The sequence below is a fragment of the Myodes glareolus genome, chromosome 1, assembly GCF_982192425.1.
Source record: "Myodes glareolus chromosome 1, mMyoGla1.1, whole genome shotgun sequence".
NCBI lineage: Eukaryota > Metazoa > Chordata > Mammalia > Rodentia > Cricetidae > Myodes > Myodes glareolus.
Window position 1 is genome coordinate 34,982,255 of NC_142026.1, and position 23,821 is coordinate 35,006,075.

Consider the following 23,821-nt stretch of genomic DNA (forward strand, 5'->3'; position numbering starts at 1 on the left):
CCAGGTGTGGCATGTGTACTTTATCTGGGAGCCGTGGCCCATGCTGCTGTAAAAAGTACATTTACAGTGTCACCATTCAATGGGGACACGAAGGAACAGCAGAGCCCTAACCCACAAATGCTGCTCGACCACACAGCCCAAGGAGACCCAAACATCTCCCAAAAGGAAGGGTCCTCGGGCAAGCTCCTGCTGGGTATTAGACCCTACCCAAGGGTCCCCGCAGTGTCCAGGCCCAGGGTGGCGGCTGTGTCCTTTCTGCCTCTTTGCAAGTCCTGGGAAGCACTGATGCCAAGTGGCCTAGATTCTTCCCTGGGAGTGGGAAGGAGTACAGTCCTCTCTCCTCAAGTGGTCAGGATAGACAGCCATGGATTGAGGGTGAGACTCGGTAGATCCCTTTGGGGAGAGCTGAGTAAGCGGGTGCTCACTGGTGCCTGCAGATGGAGCACTGTGTCAAATACTCCAGCAAGATCTCCGCTTTGTGGGCACCTTCTGCTTTGAATCCTTGAACCAGATACACTTGGGCTCCTGGTCCTTTGGCTTTTTCTTTTTGAGCTGGATATGGGTGGGCACATACATGTACCTTTCGCTCAGTGGGGGCAGGACGCCCGTCCTCCCTGTCAAGAAAAGGAGGACATGTCTGAGATGGGTACCCAATACAGGAGTCAGCAGCCAGGCCTGGGCCAGGTCTAGCACCAGACAAATGCCAGGTCAGCGCCTTGCATCTAAGTCCTGCCACAGTGCTGCCAAAGAGGGTAGCTAGAGGGTAGTCCCTTCTCCGTCATCATGAGTTCTCAGAGCCTTCCTGACTGGCCTAGTGGCAGCGGCCAGTACTCCCACACGCCTGCAGGCGATCCTGCAAAGCAGCACGGTGCTTTCAGCCCACACATGCACTCACCCGTACTCGTCCATGCACATGCCCATACATCCCGAGACATTAGAAGGCAGTGGTTAGAAAGCCAACGAGGTGACCCTGGGTGGGTGAGGGGCTAGGACTCCTAGGGCACCTTTGTAGTTGGCCAGCTACTTTGCTAAAAACCATGACTGCCTGGTGAGGAACAGGGGCAAAGTCGTTGCCCAGCAGGCTTTCCCTCTGCAAGAAAGTCCTGCTAGATGAAAACGGCCCCATGTTCACACAGCTCGAGGACAAATGGATTGCCCTGGAAGTAAGACCTTAGTAACTAAACACTTCCCTTTTACACATCCCGAAAGGATGTGTAGGAGCATTCATTTCCAGCACAGGCCCACCTGTGAGTGCAGTCTGAAGTAGCACTGGAGTGAACCAGCCGAAAGGGGCAATCAGCCCAACCGCCCCGTCGTGATGAGTGTTCTGAAGTGTGGGTTTGAATGGATTACAGGGACACGGTAGACTGTAGGATGAACCACTTCCCTCACAAACATCAAAGCGAGGGGGAGGTGTGAATGTTTCATAGTCGGCAGCCTATACAAGATTTCAGATGAACTAAACCCTGTGGCGGGGGAAGGGGGAGCACTGAGAGTCGACAGTAAACAGAGCTGTGTGTCTAATGCAGACCTATACCTGTGGTGGAAGCTAGGGCTGGGCCCCCAAGTGACAGAACAACAGGGTGCCACAAGGTCCTGCTTCTCAGGAGAGAGCAAGAAAGCATATGCTGCTCCCCAGCCCCCCCTCCCAGTCAGTAGCTGGTGACAGTATATAATGAGCAAATGCAAAAGCCTTGGGGTCACACACAGAGAAGCAGCAAAATCCTCACAAAGAAAGAGAAGTCAAGACACACTGGTGCGGCAAGCTGAGATTTGTAAAATCACAATATGGCAAAAAAAACAACTTTACCCTGAGAACCATATCACGGGCAAACTAAAATTGTAAGTGCTCAGAGAGAAAGCGAGGGGAACAGAGGCTATTGGGTTAGGACAAGCCTTTGTGGGTGTTCACAAAACATGAATTGGAGAAACCTCAGAAGAAGAAGGGGTGACTCAGAAAGCTTACTTAAAAACAGACAAATGCAATTTTTTTTAATGTAGCTGCAATGGTTTGTTAATGGATACACAATATAAAAAGACTAGCATAAACTGGGGTGGGAAATAACAATATAATTTTTGCAACTAAGAAGTTACTATCAACTTAAAATAGACTATGGGGCTCAGGGAATGTTGTAGAAGAGAGAAGAGAAAGATTTTAAGAGCCAGAGGACCTGGGCATGTGCTGTACAACAGTGCCTTCTAGACATGCCAGGGAAGCTGCACATCTCAAAAATATGGTTACTGAAACAAGACCTGCACGATAACAATACCAGTTGATATGCCAACATGGTTGGTGGAAATCTCACAAGGTCCCACCCTTAGATTAATAACTAGAGGCAATTAATAGCTCCGAAGAAGGGATAGGTTATCTAACTCCATGTGGTCAGTCCACAATGCATATATGTATGAGCAACACTAAATGGACTAAGTAGGTTTATGTTATATACATACATGTGTATATGTCTGTATGTAGAACAATAATAAAGACATCATGAAATTGAGATGGGGTGGAAGGACATAAAAGGAGTTAGAAGAGGGAGAGGCTGGGATAGAAATGATGTCAATGCAGTGTTCAGGTATGACCCACAAAATAATTACACAAAACTTTTAACTATACTTGGGATTTGGGAGGCAAAGGTAGGAGGACCAGGAATTCTGAAGCCAGTATAGGGACCACAGCAAGACCTCTGAGACTGGGCCAGAGGGATCCAACTATACATTATATATGAAATTCATTTCACCACTGTTATGGGCCAGAGGGATCCAACTATACATTATATATGAAATTCATTTCACCACTGTGATGGGCCAGAGGGATCCAACTATACATTATATATGAAATTCATTTCACCACTGTGATGGCTTGGATGAGAATAGCACCTACAGGCTCTTACGTTGAATGTTTGGTCCCTAGCCGGTGGAACTGTTTGGGGAAGGATTTGGAGGAATGGCCGTGTTAGCAGAGGTGTCACTGGGGACCTCTGAGGTTAGCACTTGTGGATCAGATGTAAGCTCTCAATTACTGCTCCTGCACCATGCCTACCTGCCTGCCACCATGATCCCTGCCATGATGGCCATGGACTCACACTCTGAAACTATGCGTCCCCATAAATATTTTCTACAAGTTCCTTTGATCACGGTGTTTTGTCGTAACAACAGAAAGGTTACTAAGACAACCACTGGGCTGAATGAGAAGGGATTTAAAAATATATCCTATGTGAACAGTAACTAAAAGGCAAAGGAAGTGTCTCTATCAACCAGACAAAACAGATTTCCAGTCCAAATCACAAGGTCACCATGTCATCATAAAGAAGGCAGTTCATTGATCAGATATAGCAATTGTAAATAAATGTGTGCCTAACACTAGTGCACTGGACATACAAGGCAAACGCTGGCACATCTGAAGGGAATGTACACAGTAACTTCAGCATCCCATAATATTCGGTGATGAGTGTATAATTCAGACAGAAAATAACAAGGGAGCAACAAGCTTGAAAAATACTAAAGATAGAGTGGGCTAGCATACACACAGATAATTTTATACCTACACATTAGAAAACCTGGAAGAAATGGAGACTGTCCTAGAAATATTTAACGGATGTAGGCTAAATTATGAAAAAACAGAGTTTGAACAAACATAACAAACATGAAGATACTAAATCAGCAATAACAGGCAAACCCCACATGAAAGCTCAGGACAAGGGCACTTCATGGGTGAATTCTACAAAGCATTTAAAGGAGGATTAAATCTCACAGAAAACAGAGCAGGGGGTGGTAGGGAGTCTTATAGGCTCATTTTACAGGGCAGTGATCTCCCTCACACCAAATTCAAAAAGGGAACAATAAGAAAAACCACATTCCCTGTGAACTTGTCACAGTCAGTATCGCCAGAACATTGAAGAAATCATGGAATGTGACCCAGGGTCACCTCCCTGGGCTGCAAAGAGCTTCAGCACATACAAATCGATGTGATGCATTAAATAGTCACAGAATAAAAAATAAAAACCACCAAGTAATCACAATAGATGTTAAAAAATAACTTCTGACAAAATAACATATTTTTATGGTTAAAGAATAAAATTAGGTTATTATGAGGGACTGTATTTTATTATATGATAGGGTATTTTCCTTAATTTGCCAAATATAAATGGACTAAATATTGCAACTATAATTCTTGCTTGATAACTGTTTTGTTGTATGTAATCTTGCTATGTTAAAGTTAAAATCTTCCCTTTTTATTTAGACAGAAAAGGGAGGTGATGTGGGATTCCTCTCTGTATGCTGTAAATATGTTTTATTACCATTGATTAATAAAGAAGCTTCTTTGGACCTATGGCAGGGCAAAATAGAGCAAGGTGGGAATTCTAAGCAGAAATAGAGGAAAAAAGAAAGTGGAGTCAGACACCATGTAGCCGCTAAAAGAGAAAGTCGCCAGCCCTCCAAAACTTTACTGGTAAACCACGAGACTCGTGGTCAAATATAAAATAATAGAAATGGGTTAATTTAAGATGTAAGAGTTAACAAAAAACCTAAGCTAATAGGCCAGGCAACGCTGCAATTAATATAGTTTTTGTGTAATTATTTCAGGTCTGGGTGGCCAGGAAATGAACAAGTAGCCTCTGTCAACAAGGCCGGGAAATGAACAAGCAGCATATATATATATATACCCACACCTAATAGCATACTTGATGAACAAAAAACAAACAAACAAAAATACCTAAAATCTCTTTATCTAAGATCAAGAACAAGGTGAGGATTCCATTTCACCACTTTCACTCAGCTTATTGCTTAGAAGTCCTAGACAGCAAAAGACAAGAAAGAGGAAATAAAGGGCCGCAGTTCTGAAATCACATTATCTTCACTGGCAGACAACAACATGTGTATTTCTCTGCAGAATTACGCCAAACTCTGAGAGCTAACAAGAAGTCTCAGCCCAGTACCAAGATGTAGAACTGACATAAAGTCCATACATAAAAACAACGAGTCATCTGAAAAGAAACTAAGGGGCCAGAGGTGGTGGTGCATACCTTCAATCCCAGCACTCAGAAGGCTGAGGCAGGAGGATAGAGTTCAAGGTCAGACTAGGCTACACAGCAAGACTTTGTCTAGGGATATAGCACAGAAGTAGAGCGCTGGTCTCACGTATGCAAAGCTCTGTGTTTGCTTCTCAGAGCCAAGAAGAAAAGTGGGGTGGGTGGGACAGGGAAGGCACGAGAGAAGAAAGGGAGGAGCTAAGGGCACAATCTCTTCTGTAGTAACATGAAAATTAAAGTACTTAGAAATAAATGTATCTAAGGAGGTGAAAAACTATAAGCTAGGAATCAGAAAACATTGACAAACAAGTTTAAAAAGTCATAAGTAAGTAAGAAAATATACCATAACTGGATTGGGAAAATTAATACTGCTGGAATGCTTTGATACCATCCAAAACAATCTACAGACCAAAATCCCAATAATATCTTTCATAGGGCAATCCTAAAATTCATATGTAAGCACAAAAGACGGTGAGAGCCAAAGCTGTGTCTGAGGAAGAACCAAGACTACGGAGGTGCGGAGATGTTCCGTTTTCTATTTAAAACTGCCCACAAAACCAAAGTAATGGAAACAGTAGCAGGAGTCAGGTAAGGATGGGCATGGTAAGAATACAGGAAGCCCAGGAATTAGTGAAAGCACACACATCCAGCTACTCAACAAGGCCAGTAGAATACAGTGTGTGTGTGGGGGGGGGGGTGGATGATGCCCTCCCAAGCAGTGTAGTCTGAAGAGGCTTCCTGACTTCAGTCCGGGGCAGCCAGGGCCTGGGGGAAAACAGGGGACTGGATGTCCTTCACAGGCTTCAAAGGAACAAACGATCAAGGGAAGCCACAGCCCTGGCCTCGGCTACACTGCGTGTAGCACAGACCCTTCTTCTAGCTGCCCCGTTTCTCCCTCTCCAGAGAACACAGAGGTTCCCAAACTTCTGCACGGAACCCTGGCGCCCGTGTTCTAGGCTTCCATCTCCATCACGACCCAAGCTACTCTTTGCTGTTGCCATCTGAGACCCTCTCAGGGCCATCCTCAGCTCTTTTGCCTTTCCTCCCAAGCCCTGGATGGTCACCTAGCCATGGATCCTGGCAGCAGTCCAGTCTCCCAAAAGGCCAGATGTCGGAGGGAGTTGAGAAGAGGTGCCCATTCTTGCTGGTCTACAACCAGACTCTAACTCCATGCCCCAGACTCTGCCCTCTCTTGCTGCCTCTTATTGACTTTCCAGGTCTTGCCTCCTTCAGAGACCTCCGGGCACCTCTTGTTCCTGTCCTGCTGACTGGCCAGGGCCATGACATTCATCACTTCCTGACTCTTTCCCCTACAACTCTGCCCTCATTTCCTGCACTGAGTCTGTGCTCTCTAAAAGTCCAATCTGATCACTTGCCACACCCCGCATCTCACCGTCTTGCCTCCTTGCTTTGGCACCATTCCCTGGGGGCCTTTGAGGGCTCAGGTGGATAACAAGGCACCTTTCACCCAGACAGAAAGGACAGGGCTGCTGAGTCTAGCCCAAAAGGAGAACCCAAAATTCCAGGTGAGCGCTGAGAAGGAGATTCTGGGGGTAACGGAGATGGAGATACTGGGTCCCACAGACATTGGCACCTCAAGCATGGCCTAAGAACCCCCCTAGGGAGGTGGCCTCCAGAGAAAGGGTTTCTCTTCCCTCCCAAGGTGCCTGGGCCTCAACAACTCTTATCAGTCTCTGCCCTTTGTCTCCTCATCCCACCAGCTGATCCTGCATGCTTCGAGAACAGGAGCACATGGGCTGCAGCAGAGTGGCAACCACTTGGACATGCACTATGTCCTTTCCACATTCAGGTTCCCAGCAGTGCCTGGCAACCATCGGGACAGCTCGGAGGCAGAGATTCAGTTCCACTCTGCTCAACAGCTTCCCTGATTTAGGGGCACCTGATGGAGGCACGTGTCCTCTATACACTGAACTCTAAACTGAATCCTGAGCCCCTGCTGCTTTGGCCCACTGGGTCCCCCAGGAAGTGCAGGTCCAGGGCAGTCCTGATTTCCTGAGGGCTGCCTGCCTGAGTGGGTTACTTTGGGGAAGTGCCAAGGCTAGAACAAGAGAAGGAGCGCATCTCCCAACAGGGACGGAAGTTAGCTTCAAGGTGGAGGCTTGGCAGCTGAGCAGCCAGGGCATAGGTAGCTAGAGAGTGTCAGAGAGAAAACAGAGCAGCTGTTGGGGTTTGTGGCATCTCCTTCCCCTACTGTCCCATCCCTACCATAGGACAGCACAAAAGGCTCACCCAGTGGTCTCAATACTATGCATAAGGCCCCTGAGATAGAAAAGGTGCTGGTGGCAGGAGCCACAGGACCGATTCTGAGATGCTGCGACAAGTGCTTGGGCTTTCCCCTAGAGAGGGCTGTGTTGAGGTTCCGGTAGACAGCAGGTATATGGTAGAGGAGGCCCCGCCCTCCATCCGGCCATGTGCGGACCTCTCCTACTTCTTCCCTCCGTGTTCCAAGTGACCCCGCAGTTATTACCCGACACCACCTGCCCCAGAGTACCCACGATAGCCACAAACAGCACTAGGGCCAGCAGCCCTACTGAAGGTGAGGAGGAAAGAGATTCTGCTGTGAATACCAGCTTTTAGTATCACCTCTCTTCCCTGCAGGCAGAAGCATCAGTGGCATGGGACATGACCACTTTAGAATTTCTTCCCTTTTCCTCTGTTCCCTGGCCTGATAGTTCAGGCCTCCAGCTGCTCTGGAGTACAAGCCACCTGGCTCCATGAGAAAGTTCACTGCTCCACAGGAATTGCCAAGGCTCTAAGAAGATGGGGAGGGGCTGCTCCTGGAAAGAGCATAGATACAATTCCCTCCTGGATTTCCGGCCCCATCCCTCCCCTAGTATCTCACTTCTTCTTCTTCTTAGAAGCAAAGTTCCCTGCTAAGAGGGGCTTTTCTCGAGTTCCAGGACAGCCAGGACTGTTTCACAGAGTAACCTCTCTCTCTTGGAAAAAAAAAAGGGGGGGGGCTTTTCTAGATCATATGCCCAGGGCCACAAAGCCCCTCCTTGCTTTAATGAGCAACCCCATCCATGTATGCCTTGCCCCACCTTCCCGCTCTCACTCAATCCTTCTTTCCACCAATATACAGTAAATGTAGCTGGAATGTGGGATCCTGAGGCACAGGGACCAGGCCACCATGTCTTATGACCTAAAAGGTGCCAGTTCACAACAGAGTCGATCCAGAAGAGACAATACATCTCTGAGCCTGTGACTAGCAGGAAAGGCACAGACAAGGACCCAGCGAAAGCCACCCAGTGGAGGTGGACACAGCAGGGAGCCACAAGGGGCCAGCAAGTCTGGGTGGGGCTAAAGATAGGCATTGCTGCCGTGGCAGGGAGACCCCAGAGCAGTAAGGCCAGGAGGGATTGATTCAGGAGGAGACAGAGAAACCAGCAACATCATGCAGGATAATCAGGATGGGAGGGACAGGGCTCCAATGGGCTTTGCTTTTGAGGGCAGGGATACGCTGACTTCCACAGGTAAGATGTGATGTGAAAGCCAGAGAGGAGCCATCAACGAATCCCATGCAAAGAAAACGACGAAAGTACAGCCTCACATCGAACCTACGGGGTGTCAGTACTTCCAGGTTCCCCACTGTCTCTCACGAAACCAGTCAACCGCAAAACTTCCAGCGAGATCATTGAACTCGACGACCAAATTTGCAATCATATCTAAAAGGGCTTCAGGGAGGTATGAGTGGGTTTGTCCAGCAGACGAGAAAAGGTGTCACGGCCCTGCAGGTGGAGGCCACAGGCTTAGGAGTCTCCTGCAGTTCACAGGGAGAGACACGACTGCCGCTGGCCATCGGAGGGAAGACCCAGGACCTTTCAGTTCCAGGTAGACAATGAAACCACAGGTCAGTGGGTGGCATACTAAAATAGCTATGAACAGCTGAATTAAGTCATCAGCTGACAGCGCCCTCAGTCTCAGGGATGGATGGATCTGACAGCTTTCATGTGGTACAGCCCAGGGCTGCAAGAAGCCACTTTACAGGTAAGACAGAAAAAGGAGTCGCGATGCCGCCGAGTTCTTCACACAGGAAGTGTGAGAAAGAAGATGAAAGAACATAAATTTCACACCAACACAGACAGATGTCACACACGGTCACTCTGTAGCACCCACCTCTCTAAGGCCCACATAACCTCCGAGAGCACACTTCACACCAACCACGAACAGATGTCACACATGGTCACTCTGTGGCACCCACCTCTCTTAGGCCCACGTAACCTCCGAGAGCACACTTCAGAACACAGGGAAGCTTCCTGGAAACCAATGGAAGGGACAAAACCCCAATGAGTGTGTGCATGTGTGGGGGACCCTTTGCCGACCGAAGGACAAAATGGCCTGAGTTATAATCTGTCACTCCAACCAACCTCCACGACTAATTGAGAAATTGTGGAACAAGTGCATTAGAAAGTAAGCTTTAGGTCACAGTAACTGTCATACTGTTCAAGGCAGAACTCAGTAGAGAGGTGTGTGTGCATGTGTGCATGGCGTCTTGGAGGGCTGTGTGCAGCCACAGATTAAAATCTAAATATATTCCCCAAAGTGTTTAGAATGGACCCTAAGGTTAATATGGTTGTCACTATTACCTCCTTTCAAACAATTAGGGGTGGCTGGAAAACTGGCTCAGCAGTTAAGAGCCGATTTTCTGCTCTTTCAGAGGACCCAGGTTCAACACCCAGCAGCCACACGGTAGCCCACAACCATACACTACTCCAATTCCAGGAGATCGGGTGCCCTCTTCTGGCCTCCGCAGTCATCAGCCAGGCATTTGTATACAAAAATTCATGCAGGCAAAGCATTCATACAAGATAAAATGAAAACAATTAGCACATATTTTAGTAAAACATGATAGGGCTTTCACTTGGAGAAAATGTTGTAGAAAAAATACAAATAAAAGGTGTCCATGGCCTTGTTTGGAACAGCGGAATGCCCTTACTTTTAGGTATGCATGTGAGTGTGTCCCTGGCTTGTCCCTGCATCCTGCATGCCTGGAGACCCTTGCTGGTATCAGGGTAACTGTCATTTGCATTTGCTTGCTCTTGCTTTCCTTAAGAAGCGTGGAAAGCTCCTTCCTTGCTAATGGACTGGAAGTGGGATGCTCATGCACACCGGCTGCTGGCATGGGCACCAGCACCCCAACCGGGAAGGACCACCAATGCTAGCATTCTAGAACAAGGAGCTAGGTCACCCATGGTAACAACCGATCAGTGCTAGGGGACAAAGCTCTAGTCCCTGCCTGTCAGGAGTCCCTCTTGGAAAGCTATCTGTAGCTGAGTTCCACAAGGAACAGCTTGTTCCTCTGACTATGGTCGTTCTCACCTACATATATGCTAGCCTTACCTGCCACCTCTATGAACCTCCCCCTTAGAGTAGAATTCAAAACGCTGCTGCCAGGAGACAGGCTGCCCAGCTGGTGTCTTCCCCAGTCCTCTGTAGCCCCCTTTCCACCTCTTCTTCAGTCCTGTGCTCTCTGCCCCACCCACTTCCTCCCCCAGGCACCCCTAGGCCTGTCTACCTTCAGGCAAGTGGCTACAGTCCTCTCTGCCTGGCTGCCCTCTTTGTCACCCTGAAAGCGGAACCGATTCTCCGGGGCAGACTTGCCAGCCTTGGCCACACTGCCTTGCTCTAGTCCTGTCCCTTTACCCTCATCAGTCCCTGTGACTTCCACTGTGGCCTCAGGACAAGCTGAGCACACGGCAGACATGCAACTAATGCACCACGAGAGTACCCTGGACCCCATTGGGAGTTGGAGTCCCTGGAAGAAACCGAGACAGAAGAAAATGACTCTTCTTTGGGACCGGGGGACGCCTCCAACTGGGAGAGCCAGTGCCAGCATGAAACAGGAGCTGTCACTGCCCTGCAGTCAGCTCTCTAGCAGAGTCCTTACCCCTGGTCTGCCAGTCTACCAGCCCTTTTTCTTTCCTGGAGTACTGGGCACGCCACAGCTCAGCCTTATGAGAGACTACCAGGCTAGTCATAACCAGAGGCCTTATGAGAGACTACCAGGCTAGTCATAACCAGCAAGGACAGGGATTCTGAGATTTGGCCCAGGACACAGACTTGAGAACACACCATAGGTTACTTTATTGCCAGGTCGGGAGGAGGTGACATGCAGCTGCAGCAGCGCACACACTTCTTGCACGAGGCCACCACAGGGCGCAACCCTGGGCTCCTCCGCAGCCTCAGCACCAAGCGCTGTCCCCTCACAGGGATTCTGCCACCCTCCACACCGAGTCATCCAAATGGGGCACTGGATGGATAAGAGGAGGCACAGGGAGGGGTATGGAGGACCAACTGTTGGGCCTGAGCAAGAGACTCAAAGGGTAGATGAATCTGGAGTATCCCTATGGAGGCCAGGCCCAGGAGCAGTGACCACTATGCCTTGCTTCCTAGACCAAAATGTTTCTCTCCCTGAGCTGCCCCCACTCTACGGGTTACCCGTGAGTGAGCCCCCACCTCACTCAGCTACAGCCTGCAATCAACTTCCCTACGCTTTGCCCAGCGCTTGGAAGTGCTGCCTGCAACAATAGGAAGGGCTGGCTATGGTCACCCTTCAAAGACAGCTCCCTGCAAGATCTGCAAGGCAAAAGCTATTACCAAATTCTGGGTAAATCCCACTGAGGGTACCTGTAACAGGAAATCCTGGTTTTATAGAGGAGCAGCCCAGCCACTTGGCAGGTGCCAAGTCCAGGACAGTAGATAATGCCCCCTAAAATGCCAGTATTAGAATATAGGCAGACCCCCATGCTATTCACCACTTTAGTAGAGTCAGTGGGGAGGAAGGGGAAGGGAAGGGCATAGATCCAGGGAGAAGGAGGATGGAGGGGAAGGGCATAGATCCAGGGAGGAGGAGGATGGAGGGGAGGACAGAGCCAGGGGAAAGGATCAAGGATGCCATTCATAGAAGCAGACACCTGTTGGAACCCACATTGCTAGAAATTCTAAGGGGGGCTGCTAAGTGGACACTTTAGAAGCAGCCCCTATGGTAAGCACCATCTTGTGTTGCATGTGACTAGCAGATGCCCGGTGACAGCAAATCGCCTGGCACCCGTATCTCAGTTCTGCAAGGAAGTTACATGACCACTTCCCAGGTAGTGGCCATGCATAGAGACATCACCACAGGTGAAGAGCCAGGATGGCTCCCTGCTCTATCCTCCCCTTTCAACCCCTCAACACACACACACACACACACACACACACACACACACACACACCCCTACCCATTCAGTCCTGGCTGTAAATTCTAGGAAAACAGCATGAAAGAGCTTCCAAGGGAGATGGCGATTCTCTCCCCCACCCACTCCCAAGGCCTACATCTTTGTCCCGGGAGGCAGCAGAAGGCCCCTCCCTCGCCAGCCCATCCCAACATGGCACCCAACCTACTCAAGATCATGATGTCATTGCAGTCCTTTTTATGGAAGTCGGTCCAGGCCTTGGTCTTGCAGTACTTGCTGCAGGTCAGGATCCCATAGCAGCGGGGACAGGGTGTGAGGCGGACCCCAATGGAGCGACCACACTGGTAGCAAAACTTGTAAAAGGCAACGCTGTGACAGAATCCCAAGGTCAGGTCTGTGCCCACACCTGAGCTCCTAAGACAGTCATGTCCACACATCCCACCAGGCAGAGCAGCCACCACATATGGGCAGAAGCCCTGATGTCCCCACCCACAATGGTCTCCACACGGTTATTCTCAACAGTTAATACACACGGAGCCTTTGGGCCCACCACAGGTTCTGCCATAAAGGCTGCTCAGGCAAAGTCTGTGCATCCAACTTGGAGGCTAGATGGCAGCTTACCAGCACAGAGAAACGGGTCGTGAGCAGCGTGGCTGAGATGAGTCAGCTACTCGAGGGCAGACCTCAGAGCTCATGTGTGGGGTAAGACTCAACAACCAACCTCCGTTTCCAGAGGAGATTCTCCCTACCGCCCTCTCTAGCCCTGTCCTGTCCCTTGGGATTAATGGTGCAGATGTTCCCACGCATATGTATGGGTCCTTCCCAGAAGGCACACAGCACAGGTGACTACAGAGTCTGTCACAGAAACACCCTGCAAGAGGATGATGGGACTTCCTGGAAAAACAGTGGTTGAGCTCTGCCGCCGGAGGTGGTCACCCCCCTGAGGATGCAGAGCTCGTGTGTCCCCCCCCAGACAACCCAGTTCACTGAGTGTGCCCTGAGACTCCATCTGTTAGCCTCATTCCAGCTGGAGCCTGTGCCTCTGCGCCGGGCTGCCTGGCCCAGGCTCTGCTGTTCAGGACAAAGAGCAAAGGTGGCCCCCAGGGATCCACTCACTGATGCTTATCTGAGGCTGAGGTCTTAGGCACGCTGGAGCTCCTCTTCTTCATCCTGTGGCTGGGGGACAGCTCCGCTGTGGAGAGAGCTGAGTTAGCACCTGGTAAGCAGGGGAGCACGGCAGCTAGGGGAGGGGTCCTCACCCGTGGCCACCACCTGTGCTTCAAAGGGCTTACCTACCTGCAGCCCTTGCCTAGGTTCTACTGTTGCCTTCCGCTTCCATTCAAGATCTGCCTTGCTACACCACTAAAGGCTACCTGGCAGCCTTGCCCAGTTCGCAGACTCTGAAGGAGTCACCCTGATGACTTCCCATCTGTCTCTGAAGTCCTGGTTATTTTTCCCTGCTCGTTCTCAGAGGCCAGTTGTTCCTTGCTCAGAAGCCTGAATTGGTGGAGTCCACAGCGGTGGCTAATCTTGTCAGTTTGGTGATTTAAAATCGCCTAGAAGGCAAACCTCTGAGCGTGTCAGGGAGGGCATTTCCAGACAGGCTCAACTGACACGGCTCAACCAATCCTTAATATAAGTGGCACCATCCCGTGGGACAGGGGCCCAGACTAAATAAAAAGGAGACATGAGCCGAGACCAGCATTCATCTCTCTCCGCTGCTGGACTGAGGACCTAAGGTGACCTGCCACTTCCTGCTTCTGTCAGCACAACTTCACTCGTGAACTATAAACAAAAATGAATGCTTTCTCCCTTAAGTGGCATGTGTTGGGAGTTTTGCCATGGTAACAAGGAAAGTAACTAATCCAGAAAACCAGTGCCAGGGGCTGAGGTGAGGCTGTGACGGCCCTGGCCATGTGGAGGAACTGACGTGTGGGGGGAATGTGGAAGTGTCTGGAGCGGAGGGATAGGCTTGCCCTCGACTGCTGCTGTAAACCGAGCTCAGTGGGCCTTTCTGGGGGAGTTTGGAAAACAAGAATGGCTAAAGAAATAAAGAACCACAGACAGTGAGGGCTCAGCCCATGGAGGTTCTGAGAAGATCAGGACTCCCTTGAGACTTGGACTGGAGTTTATTCAGATTATACTCTGGCAAAGAATCCACCTTCATTCTACCCATGTCTCCAGAGTGTGGGGGAGGCTGAATCCCTAACGTAGACATTTCTTTAGCAGACGACAGCATGGCACTCGGGCTGTGGCACGGTCACGGCACCTTGTTCTTATTCGGATCAGCAGTGAGAGCGGGCAGCAAGTTTAGTGAGGAAAACAGAGCTAGCATGAGAGAGGTGATAGGAGGTGCAGTAGAACCTGAGGCGGGGCTAGCCAAAGCTTTTGGGAGTCCGTGTAGTTCTAGAAAATCTCCAGATGTGTAGAAAGGAGGCTGTAGGATTTGGTGTTTGCCTTGTTGAGATCTGGTCTTGCTTTACTCCAATCTTCTCTTGCTGTCTGCCTTGCTTACTTTTTATATTGCTGTGATCCGACACTGCGACCAGGAGAAGCTACAGAAGAGTTTATTTGGGACTCAGTTTCGGAGGGCTAGAGTCCAAGCCCATCAGGGCAGGGAGCATAGCATCAGGCGGGCAGGCACGGCTGCTGAAGCAGTAGCTGAGAGCTTACATCTTGGTTCACAAACCTGAGACAAAGCTAACTGGGAATGGCATGGACTTTTGAAAACCGCAAAGCCTGCCCCAGTGCCGCACCTCCTCCAGTCCCCTAATCCTTCCCAAGTGATTTCACCAACTGAGGGCCAAACCTTGAAACTCATGAGCCTATGGGGGCCACTGTCATCCACATCACCACCACACTATCTTTGGTCCTCTCTTTTAGAATGGGGAGGTTCACCCCATGCGTTATGAGATGAGAAGGAGGCCCTAGGAAAGCCAGTAGAATAGTACGATTTTAAAGGGGCATGTGAACTGGAGAGAGGGCTCAGCAGGCAGACAGTGCTTTCCACCATACCTGACCACCGGAGTTCAATCTCTGCTACCCACGTGGTAAAAGGAGAGGACTGATTCTTGATGCTTACATGTTGTCTTGGCCGCCACGTGTGTGCCAAAGCACACATTCACCTACCACACACATACAACCTAAAGGTAATAAAAATAAAACTAAAGGGTGATGTGTTTAGAGGCCAAGTTGACAATAAATGGACTAGTGATCATGCATCTTGATAGGCAAACAGCAGAATTTAGAATTGCCAAAGAGACAGACAGGTTTAGCTGACACAGGAAGGCCACCCTTGATGTGGGCAGTCCAGCCCCCAGGCTGTGGGCCATGAATGAGTAAAGAGAAAAAAGCAACTTGGAGCAGCAACATTAACCTCTCTCTGCTTCCTGACTGGAGGTGTCACGTGACCAGCTGCTTCTCAGCTCCTGCCACCAGGCCTTCCCACCTTCCCCTTTTAAAACTATGAATCAAATTAATTTCCTCCTCCTTGAAATAGCTCTCTTCAGAATTTCATCACAGCAATGAGAACAGTAGCCGACGGATCTCTTCTCCCCTGCTCCCAGTACTACGCTTCTCCTTGGAAGGTACAGCCTTAGGAGTTCCATGGTCACCCCAGGAAGACGGTGGCTTGAGCAGGGTCTTCCCTGACCACACCTGGCTGTTTAATTCTTGAATTGCTGATTGGTTGTCACTGGCTTCCAACAGTGCTCCCTCCTGGCAGAACTTGCTCGAAAGACCCACACAGCCAAGTCGGGGCTGGCTGCAAGGACAGGCCCAGATCGGTGTTGGCTGCTTGCTCTTTCCAGCCACTTCCCCCATGCTCACTGGCTCCTAGTCACAGCTGTCTAGCTTGTCCCTCCAGCTGGGCTGCCACTCTCTTCCCAGTCACCCTCAAAACCTTTAGTTGCTCTGAGGACACCAACAGGCCAGACTGAGTTACAATAATGTTACATCCTTGAGAGAGATTTAGGGCTCTCTGTTCAATGGGTTTTTCCTCTGAGTAATATGAGCTGAGGTCCTGGAGTCAATGGCACACGTCTCTCTAAGGGACACCCCTCACATTAGAAACTGAGTACCCAGTGCAGAGTAGGAGGTCTTCACAGCGTGCGTCTCCTGGCATGGAATCCTGCCCCCACCAACTGGACAAGGTGGTCAGGGTCCCAGGATCTTCATCAACACTGAAACTGAGGCTGTGCCTCTCTCTGTCCAGCAAGGGAGATTAGGCACAACAGCGGAGGCTCTCTTCCCATCACAGGGGACGTGCACTCGGTGTAGAGCCTGGCCTGTGGAGTGAGCAGCTAGAGACGGCATGAAGACTGCGGTCCTCTGTGGTTTCCAGAAAGGAAGGGCCTCCTGTTGGAGATTTCTGGAGGAAAAGACCTCCGATTGGGGGTTTCTAGAAGAAAGGGCTTCTATTGGGGCTTTCTTGGCTATGGAGTAAACTTCCTGCTTCCCTGAACCGGCAGAATGAAGAGGAAAAGCAGGCCCCAGTTTAGCATTCAATATTATGGTCTGTTTGCATGGAACTTAGTGGATTGTGTTGACTAATCGTTCCCTTATACCTTGCATGATCTTTGAACCACTTGCAGAAACCTTACATAGTGGGGTGTTGCGTTTTTGCTTTGTGTTGGTGTGTGTGTGTGTGTGTGTGTGTGTGTGTGTGTCTTGGACCTGCAGACAATGCCAGGCTACCATGGCTAAGGAGGGCACTAGATCTGCTATTGTGGGAGAACTACACTCATCAGGAAGAGAAGAAGGAGGAACTGTGCCCTTGTGTACAGCCACCGTTCTTTTAGAACTTCTCACACTCCGTTAAGCAGGGTCTGCTAACAACTCTTGGCTTCTGTTATCTGGGAATGGTCTTGTTTTTGCCTTCTTTCTCTAAGGATAGTTTTGCTAGCTATAAAGAAGACATCTTAGTCAGGAGCAATTTTTGTGGCTTGGTGGTGAAGAGCATGGGCTGTTCTTCAGAGAGCCTGAGTTCAGTTGCCAGCACCTACATGGTAGTTCCAGGTCCAAGGGAACCAGAACCCTCTTCCGGCCTCTCTGGGCACCAGGCACACAAGTGGTGCACATACATACGTGCAGACAAAACAATCGCACACATAGAAAAGTTGACGATAGTTTTAAAGCAAAAGAGCAGTGTTTGATGAGAAGTCAACTATTGGTACTCCCTTGTAAGGACTAAGCCATCTTTGCTCTTGATGCTCTGATGTCCCCCTGGTCTTCAGGGGTTTCGGGCATTTCACAATAAAGTGTCTCTGGATTTCTTTGCACTTAGGTGTTGATCTTCTAGAATGTACTGATTAGCACTTTTAGTGTCCCTGGGATACCGTAAGCACACATCTTGGACCGCCTCCTGCTTCTTTCTCTTCCTCTTGTGGAATCCCACCATGTGTGCTGATGAGCTCACGGGTGCCTCACTTCTGCTGAACTCAGTGCTTTTATCTTGGTACCGTCTTTTCTCCCCTTCAGACTGAACTCATCCGTTTATTGTCTTCTGGATTGATAATTTTTTTTTTCAGGTACAGCCGAGACCCTCTAAGAGAGTGAACTAGGGGGCAGAACTGAGTGTGAACACTGGAATTCCCACCTGGTATTTTTGATAATTTACACTCTTTACTGAAATTCTCTACTATGCAAGGTGTTGTCAGGGTACCTTCCTTTACTTCTTTACAGTGTGTTTTAGTTTTTTGAACATGTTTATAATGGTGCTGCTGTTAAATCTGACACCTGCGTCCTCGCCAGGAATCTCTGTGGTTCATGCTAGCACATGGGTCAGACCCTCTTTCTTTGCATGTGTCTTGTTGTGTTGGTCATAGTGTTGTGCTAGGTCCTAATCCCACACCACAGCCCAGGCTTGCTGCTGTTCACTTGTTTGGTGGTTATCCGGGTTATGAGGTGTCCCCATCCCACAGCACAAAGCTCCCGATACTGCTCCCCATGAAGTGCAGCCTAGGGCATGGACCCAGTCACCCTCTCTGTCTCTGTCCATGACTGCCTAGATATCAGCTCTACCAGTGCTGGGCTGGTTACTCCACTGGTTTCAGAAGTGTTCCTGGAACATAAGTGACCCCTCGGAGTGAGTCACTCACTTTGCAGCTACTTCAGGGGAAAGTCTCCAAGGCCAGTGCCTGAGCTTGTTCTAAACTCCGACTGCTCCTCTGCCCTCATTTCTCCTCACTCTTTCTAGCGGTAAGTCATCCTGCAGTTCAGCCTGTGGTACCAGTGGATCAACTCCCTCATAGGTGCATCTCACTATCGGGCCTGAACTGGTCGATGCGCTATTGAAAATGAGTCTGTGTCTCTGTCAAAGCTTACTGCTTTTCCAGCAAGGCTCTGGAAACAGTGAGGGATGGCAAATCTCTCTCCATGGGTGATATCCCTACTTTGGGATCTACTCAGTGAGGGAGAGGAGAGGTTGTCTGGACAGATCTTCTCAGCCAGCTTCCCTCAGCCAGTCCCCTGCCTAGGAGCGGTTGTGAGAGATCAGAGGACCAGAATTCTCGGTGGTATCACAGCAAAGGCACAGCCTGTGCCCTGCAGTAGAGTCTGCATACGAATACAGGCGTCACCTTCCAGTCACACTGGCCAGAACTCGGCCTCCTCATTCTTCATCTCTTTCCAAATGGGACAACTATTTGCGTCAGGATCAGTTAGTAGCATGGGCAGGGACAAAGGTATAGGAATAGTTGGTGGCTGTGTGTGTGTGTGTACAATAATTAGGTTCTGGCCACAAATGTGCTAATAGTTTTACGGGTGGGAATGTAAATAGTGTGGGGGGGGCTGGTTGTGTGTATAAGAGAGGGCAGTCGTTCAGTGTGCAAGCTTGGGTGTGAAGATTGCGTGTAAGCGTGGGTGTGTAGCTGGGAACTATTTGTGGAGAACAGGGGTAGGTGGGTGTGAGCATGGGAGAGGGGGAGGATGAGCACGTGTAGGGGGGTTCAGGATATCGGGGTGTGAGTGTGCAGGTGGGTAGGTGTGCATGTGTGTGGCGGATATAGTTGTGGGATAGGGGCGGGCTACTCTGTAGGGGAAAGAGAGGATTATATTTAATTGTGGCCAAATTTGTGGCCATCAGGAAGGTGTCCAGGTTGGTGTATGTGCAAAGATAAGTGGATCCTACATGTTTTTGAAGCAGGTATTGGTGTGTGTGAATGCAGGGTGTATGGTGGAGGCGGTGGTTCATGTGTGGGAGTGTCATGTGGGTGAATAGGTGTGCTTTGGGGCCAATGTAAGTGAAGGCATCTGTGGGTATGATGATTATGTGCACGGTGGGTAATCGGGGTGTTGGGAATGAGTAGCGGGCGTGTAGCCATGTGTGGGAAAGTTGGAACAGGGCGGGCTGCAGTTTGACATGACTGAGAGTGAAACCGTCAGGGACGACGTCGGTGGGGGAGGTGCGGAAAGGATGTGGGTGAGTGGATAGAGGCCTGAAGCATGAGGGCGTTGGGGCAAGAACAGAGCTAGGTCCTGCACCCTGACAAGCCTCACCTACCCCGTTTGCTCAGGTACAGCGCCTTCACGTCCAGCTGATTCTCTTTGACGAGGACAGCACGCCGCAACTGCAAGCCCATATATTCTAGCAGCCTTTTCCGGGCCATGAATATCTCCCGCTCTGCTGGCATCAGAGCGTGGAAGGGACAGTGGGCGATCTTCCGGTCCTACGACAGAGCGCGGGGTCACTCTGGGTCACTTGCCAGCCAAGGACACTCAAGGCTCACCACGGACTTCAGGCCACCCCCAGCCCAGACTGCGGAGTAACTGAGTGAGCAGGTCATCTCTCTGTCCCCGGAAATGTGACTGAGGACACAGAGGACACTTGCTTGACACAGAGGGCCACTCGCCCACAAGTGCCCAGAGCACCTGTTTGCTATCATGAGGTCATCTTCCCCGGAAGACCAGCGTTGGCTGTGGACTCCTAGCTTTGCCCAAGAGGAGCCAAGTCTCAGAGGGGTCCTGCTCAGGAAACGAAGCCACACCTGGTAGAATTTGAAGTAGCCATAGTCCACAGCTGTCCCCACTGCCATCCTGTCACCTTGCACAAGCATCACAGGTTTCAGAATATCTGCCCCGTAGCTAATCAGCCGGTCAATCTGGAAAACACAGAATCTGTTAAGTACACAGGGCCCCTGGAAAGGTGACAGAAGCTGCCACCTGCAACACTGGAGTGTGCAGGGCAGTTCCACGCGTGATCATGTCATGCTGTGCATGGCTCTCGGGTCCTGTGAACACACTCACTGGACAGTTGAAAGACAGCCAAAGGGCACCGCCCAGCCAAAGAGCATAGCTGCCCAGAGGGATCGTTGTCCCCTGCTTTCTACAGGGTAGCCATGCCCCATGTGTGTGAGAAAGTCAGAGACAAATACAATAGGCAAGATTGACCTAGCCTCATCCTAAGATGCCACTCCGTGGAAGGGAGCCCTCCCTGACTCCATTCATGGTCACAGTGACATTGTGAATGGACAGACAGAATGTGGCACGCACACACAGTAGAGCATCAGTCAGCCTTCAAAAGCTGTGTCCAGCTTACGTAAGTCAGAAGCGGCCTCTGTCAGCACACCAGGAGGGACAACACCTCCGCGTCACCTGTTTCTGAACCACTCCTTAGCCTGTGCATGTTATTATGTGCAGTGCAATGTGTGACCTGAGAGTTGTCAGAGTTCACAACCAGGACTGGAATACAATAAAAGAAACAGTGACGGCCGCAGTTGGCTCACCAGTGGAATCAGGAGGGGTGGTGAGCAGCGGCCTGTGGACTAGATGTGGCTGTTATTCAATAAACCACAGCTGGGTGTGGTGGAGGACAGCTGTATTTCCAGCGCTTAGGGGGCTGAGACAAAAGATTACAAATTTGAAAACTGGGAGAGGCTACAGAACAAGGACCTCCCCCCCACACACACCAAAAAACACCTAAATAAATATATTTAGGCATTGTGGAAAGATACAAATGTCTACTTTCTTAGCATATTTCCTTCACACAGGTCAAAAACCCTGGGTTCCAAGAAGCCCACAATGCAGAAGCGGGCCTGCCAGGTCCAGACACTGTCAACAGATTAACACCATCTCGTTTCCCAAGCACTGTGGGAGGCGGGTGCTGGCTGCAGAATGCTGGGTCCTTTAGTCTATTTTAGCCAAGACGCGATCTTAGGATGACGCCGCCTATCCCACCCTGACCCCAGCCAGTACTCACCATCCCCCTCCCTCGTCCCCAGCATCCTCCCATGCTTCCCCTCACCAGGGCAATCTTGTTCTCGGTGCTCCTCTGCTGCTCATAGGCCAGGTCACATACAACGCATAGGGCAGTGCCCAAGCCTTTGGTCAGAGGCAAGTTGGGGTCAGCTCCCTGGGACAGGAGCTCCTTCACAACCTGGACACACAGACAGACTCCTCAGTGACCATAACCCTGGGTACGATCCACAGGTCCCACCCACGGGGAACATAATGGGTGGGAAGGATCGTGGTGAAGCTCCTTAGGGAGGAGTTGCAGCTCTACCCAGGGCCGGGTAATGACACTCTCTTGGTGCTGCTCCAATGCAGCTGCTCTGATGGGTCCTGCTCATGTCTCACTTTCTAGCCCAGGAAAGAGCGTGGCTCTTGGGCAGGTACGTACCACTGGCCGGGAACGCATCCTGTCTGAGCCCTTTGCCTGCTCCTCCCCAATTCTCCTTTTTCTTTCATGATACTCATCAATATCTAAAACTGTGCTACGTGCTGGTGTAGGGCCTGATTCCCCCAGCTGTGATGTGTGTAGGGGGATCCTCAAAGCGGAGACTCTATTCAAAACCTACTGCGCATAGTGGTTCCTTCCTTCCCATTGAAGGTACTCAGTAAGCAAAGTTAAATGAAAGGAAGGATGGGTGAGAGGTTGTGTAGGCCAGGGGGAGGGTGGACGAGTAGGTGGATAGGTAGATGGACGTCTGGGTAGGTAAGGGAAAAGCTGAGTAGCTATGTGGTTAGATTGTCAGGTAGGTGGCTAGATGGGTTAGTAAGTGGGAGATTGGGTAGATGAACCAACCAATAGATGGAGAAGTGGAAAATGATACAGCAAACCCAGTGGCTGATTGGAGGAAAGGGGTCAATGGTGACAGAGAAAGCACAATTGCCGGGTGCACAGGAACTGGGTACATGAGCACCACATACAGGCACTGAGTGTACAGGTGTGCAGGAGTCAGGCTCGTGGGTGCAGAGAGGCTCACCAGGTCATTCCCACTGGCAATGGACAGGGAGAGCGGGGAGTGGCCGCTCCACAGCATGTTTGGATTCGCTCTGTGCGAGAGAAGGAGCCGGACTATGTCTCTGGCACACTGTGGGAAGAAAGGCAGAAGCACACGAAATCAGAGGATCCCCTACACACCATCAACAACACTATCGTCACCTTTAAAGTCAAGCCAGTCACTCAACTGCTGGCTCCTTGCACCAGCACCACCTAAGCAAAAACTCCAAACAGGGACATGGGACGGGGGAGATGGAGGATGCTCAGACAGACCCCAAGCATTCATTTACAGGAAGCAAACAGGAAAGGCACTGGGATGATGGGGGGAAGTTCCTTTACCTGGGCTCACTTGGCAGCCTCTCCCCAGTACTGTCGGTCACACAGTGGTCCCTCTATTTCCCCCACCTCAGGGACTTCTCTCTAGCTGCCCTATACACTTTACCGACACTATGCCCTCAGCATGTGACAAACCCTAGGAGCTGGGGACCAATCTCCTTCCCCAGCCTGTTTCCCTGCAGTCTTAGTGACTGGCCAATGACACGCCAGAAATCTGCGGAGGGGCTCTTGGGAAAGCTTCTCCATCCTCACCAGATAAGGGCGGTGTAATAGGTTGACTACCGCGGCCTTGATGCCCGCAGCTATGGACTCTGAACCCCACGCCCTCGCCACTGATGTCTCCACTACCTAATGATAGTGCCACGTTAGTGTCTCCTACTTGCCTGGGACTTTTCATTCTGAAATACACATGAAGGGAAAATTGTTTGTTCAGGCTGATGCCTCACACTGGCCGGAGCCTTGGTCAGCCTGCCTTCTTGGAATCTCCCTGCCCCTGTTCCCAGAGTTCACAGCTGTCCTCTGGGGTTCTAGAGAGAATGTGCACACACTTATACCCACATGTGTAGATACATAAGCACACACATACACACCAACTTTGAGGTAATAGCTTATAGGCACATACATGCCACTTTTGAACACAGCTCTTGCCTGGCCTAACATTCCTCACACAGCACCCCGCGGGACTCAGGGCCCAGGGCTCGGCCCCTTCCTTACCCCCACCGTCACACTCCACAGTCTGAGAAACCAGTCGACCCCAGGGCAGGGCCCCATGGCTGCTCACCTTCTTGTTGTCCTCCCGCTCACAGGCCACATGCAGAGCCGTGCGCCCACCCTCTTCCGGGACTAACGAGTGCACGGTGTAGTAGCTTCTGGGTGGGCCAGGTTCATTGTTGAGCTTCAGGCTTGAGGGCTGGAAGTCAGTCTGCTGGTAAACACAAGGCTTGAGACAGATCTGATGTGTTCAGGAGTGCCTGCTGGCAGACTATAGGTGTGGAGTGTCTTCCCCCAGAGCCCTCCGCACACCCCTCCGAATCCTC

General features: G+C 50.4%; 1 protein-coding gene across 1 annotated transcript; it reads right to left on the minus strand.

Annotated features, from left to right (window-relative positions):
• Positions 1 to 23,821, minus strand: LOC146896106 (ankyrin repeat and MYND domain-containing protein 1-like). Its single transcript, XM_085696373.2, has 8 exons — positions 23,566 to 23,821; positions 22,432 to 22,539; positions 21,471 to 21,602; positions 20,215 to 20,328; positions 19,731 to 19,896; positions 13,346 to 13,421; positions 12,438 to 12,598; positions 1 to 614 (listed from the first exon to the last, which is right to left on the minus strand). Exons 2-8 carry the CDS (start codon positions 22,486 to 22,488, stop codon positions 451 to 453), a joined length of 870 nt encoding a protein of 289 aa, XP_085552499.1. The 5' UTR covers positions 22,489 to 22,539; positions 23,566 to 23,821; the 3' UTR covers positions 1 to 450.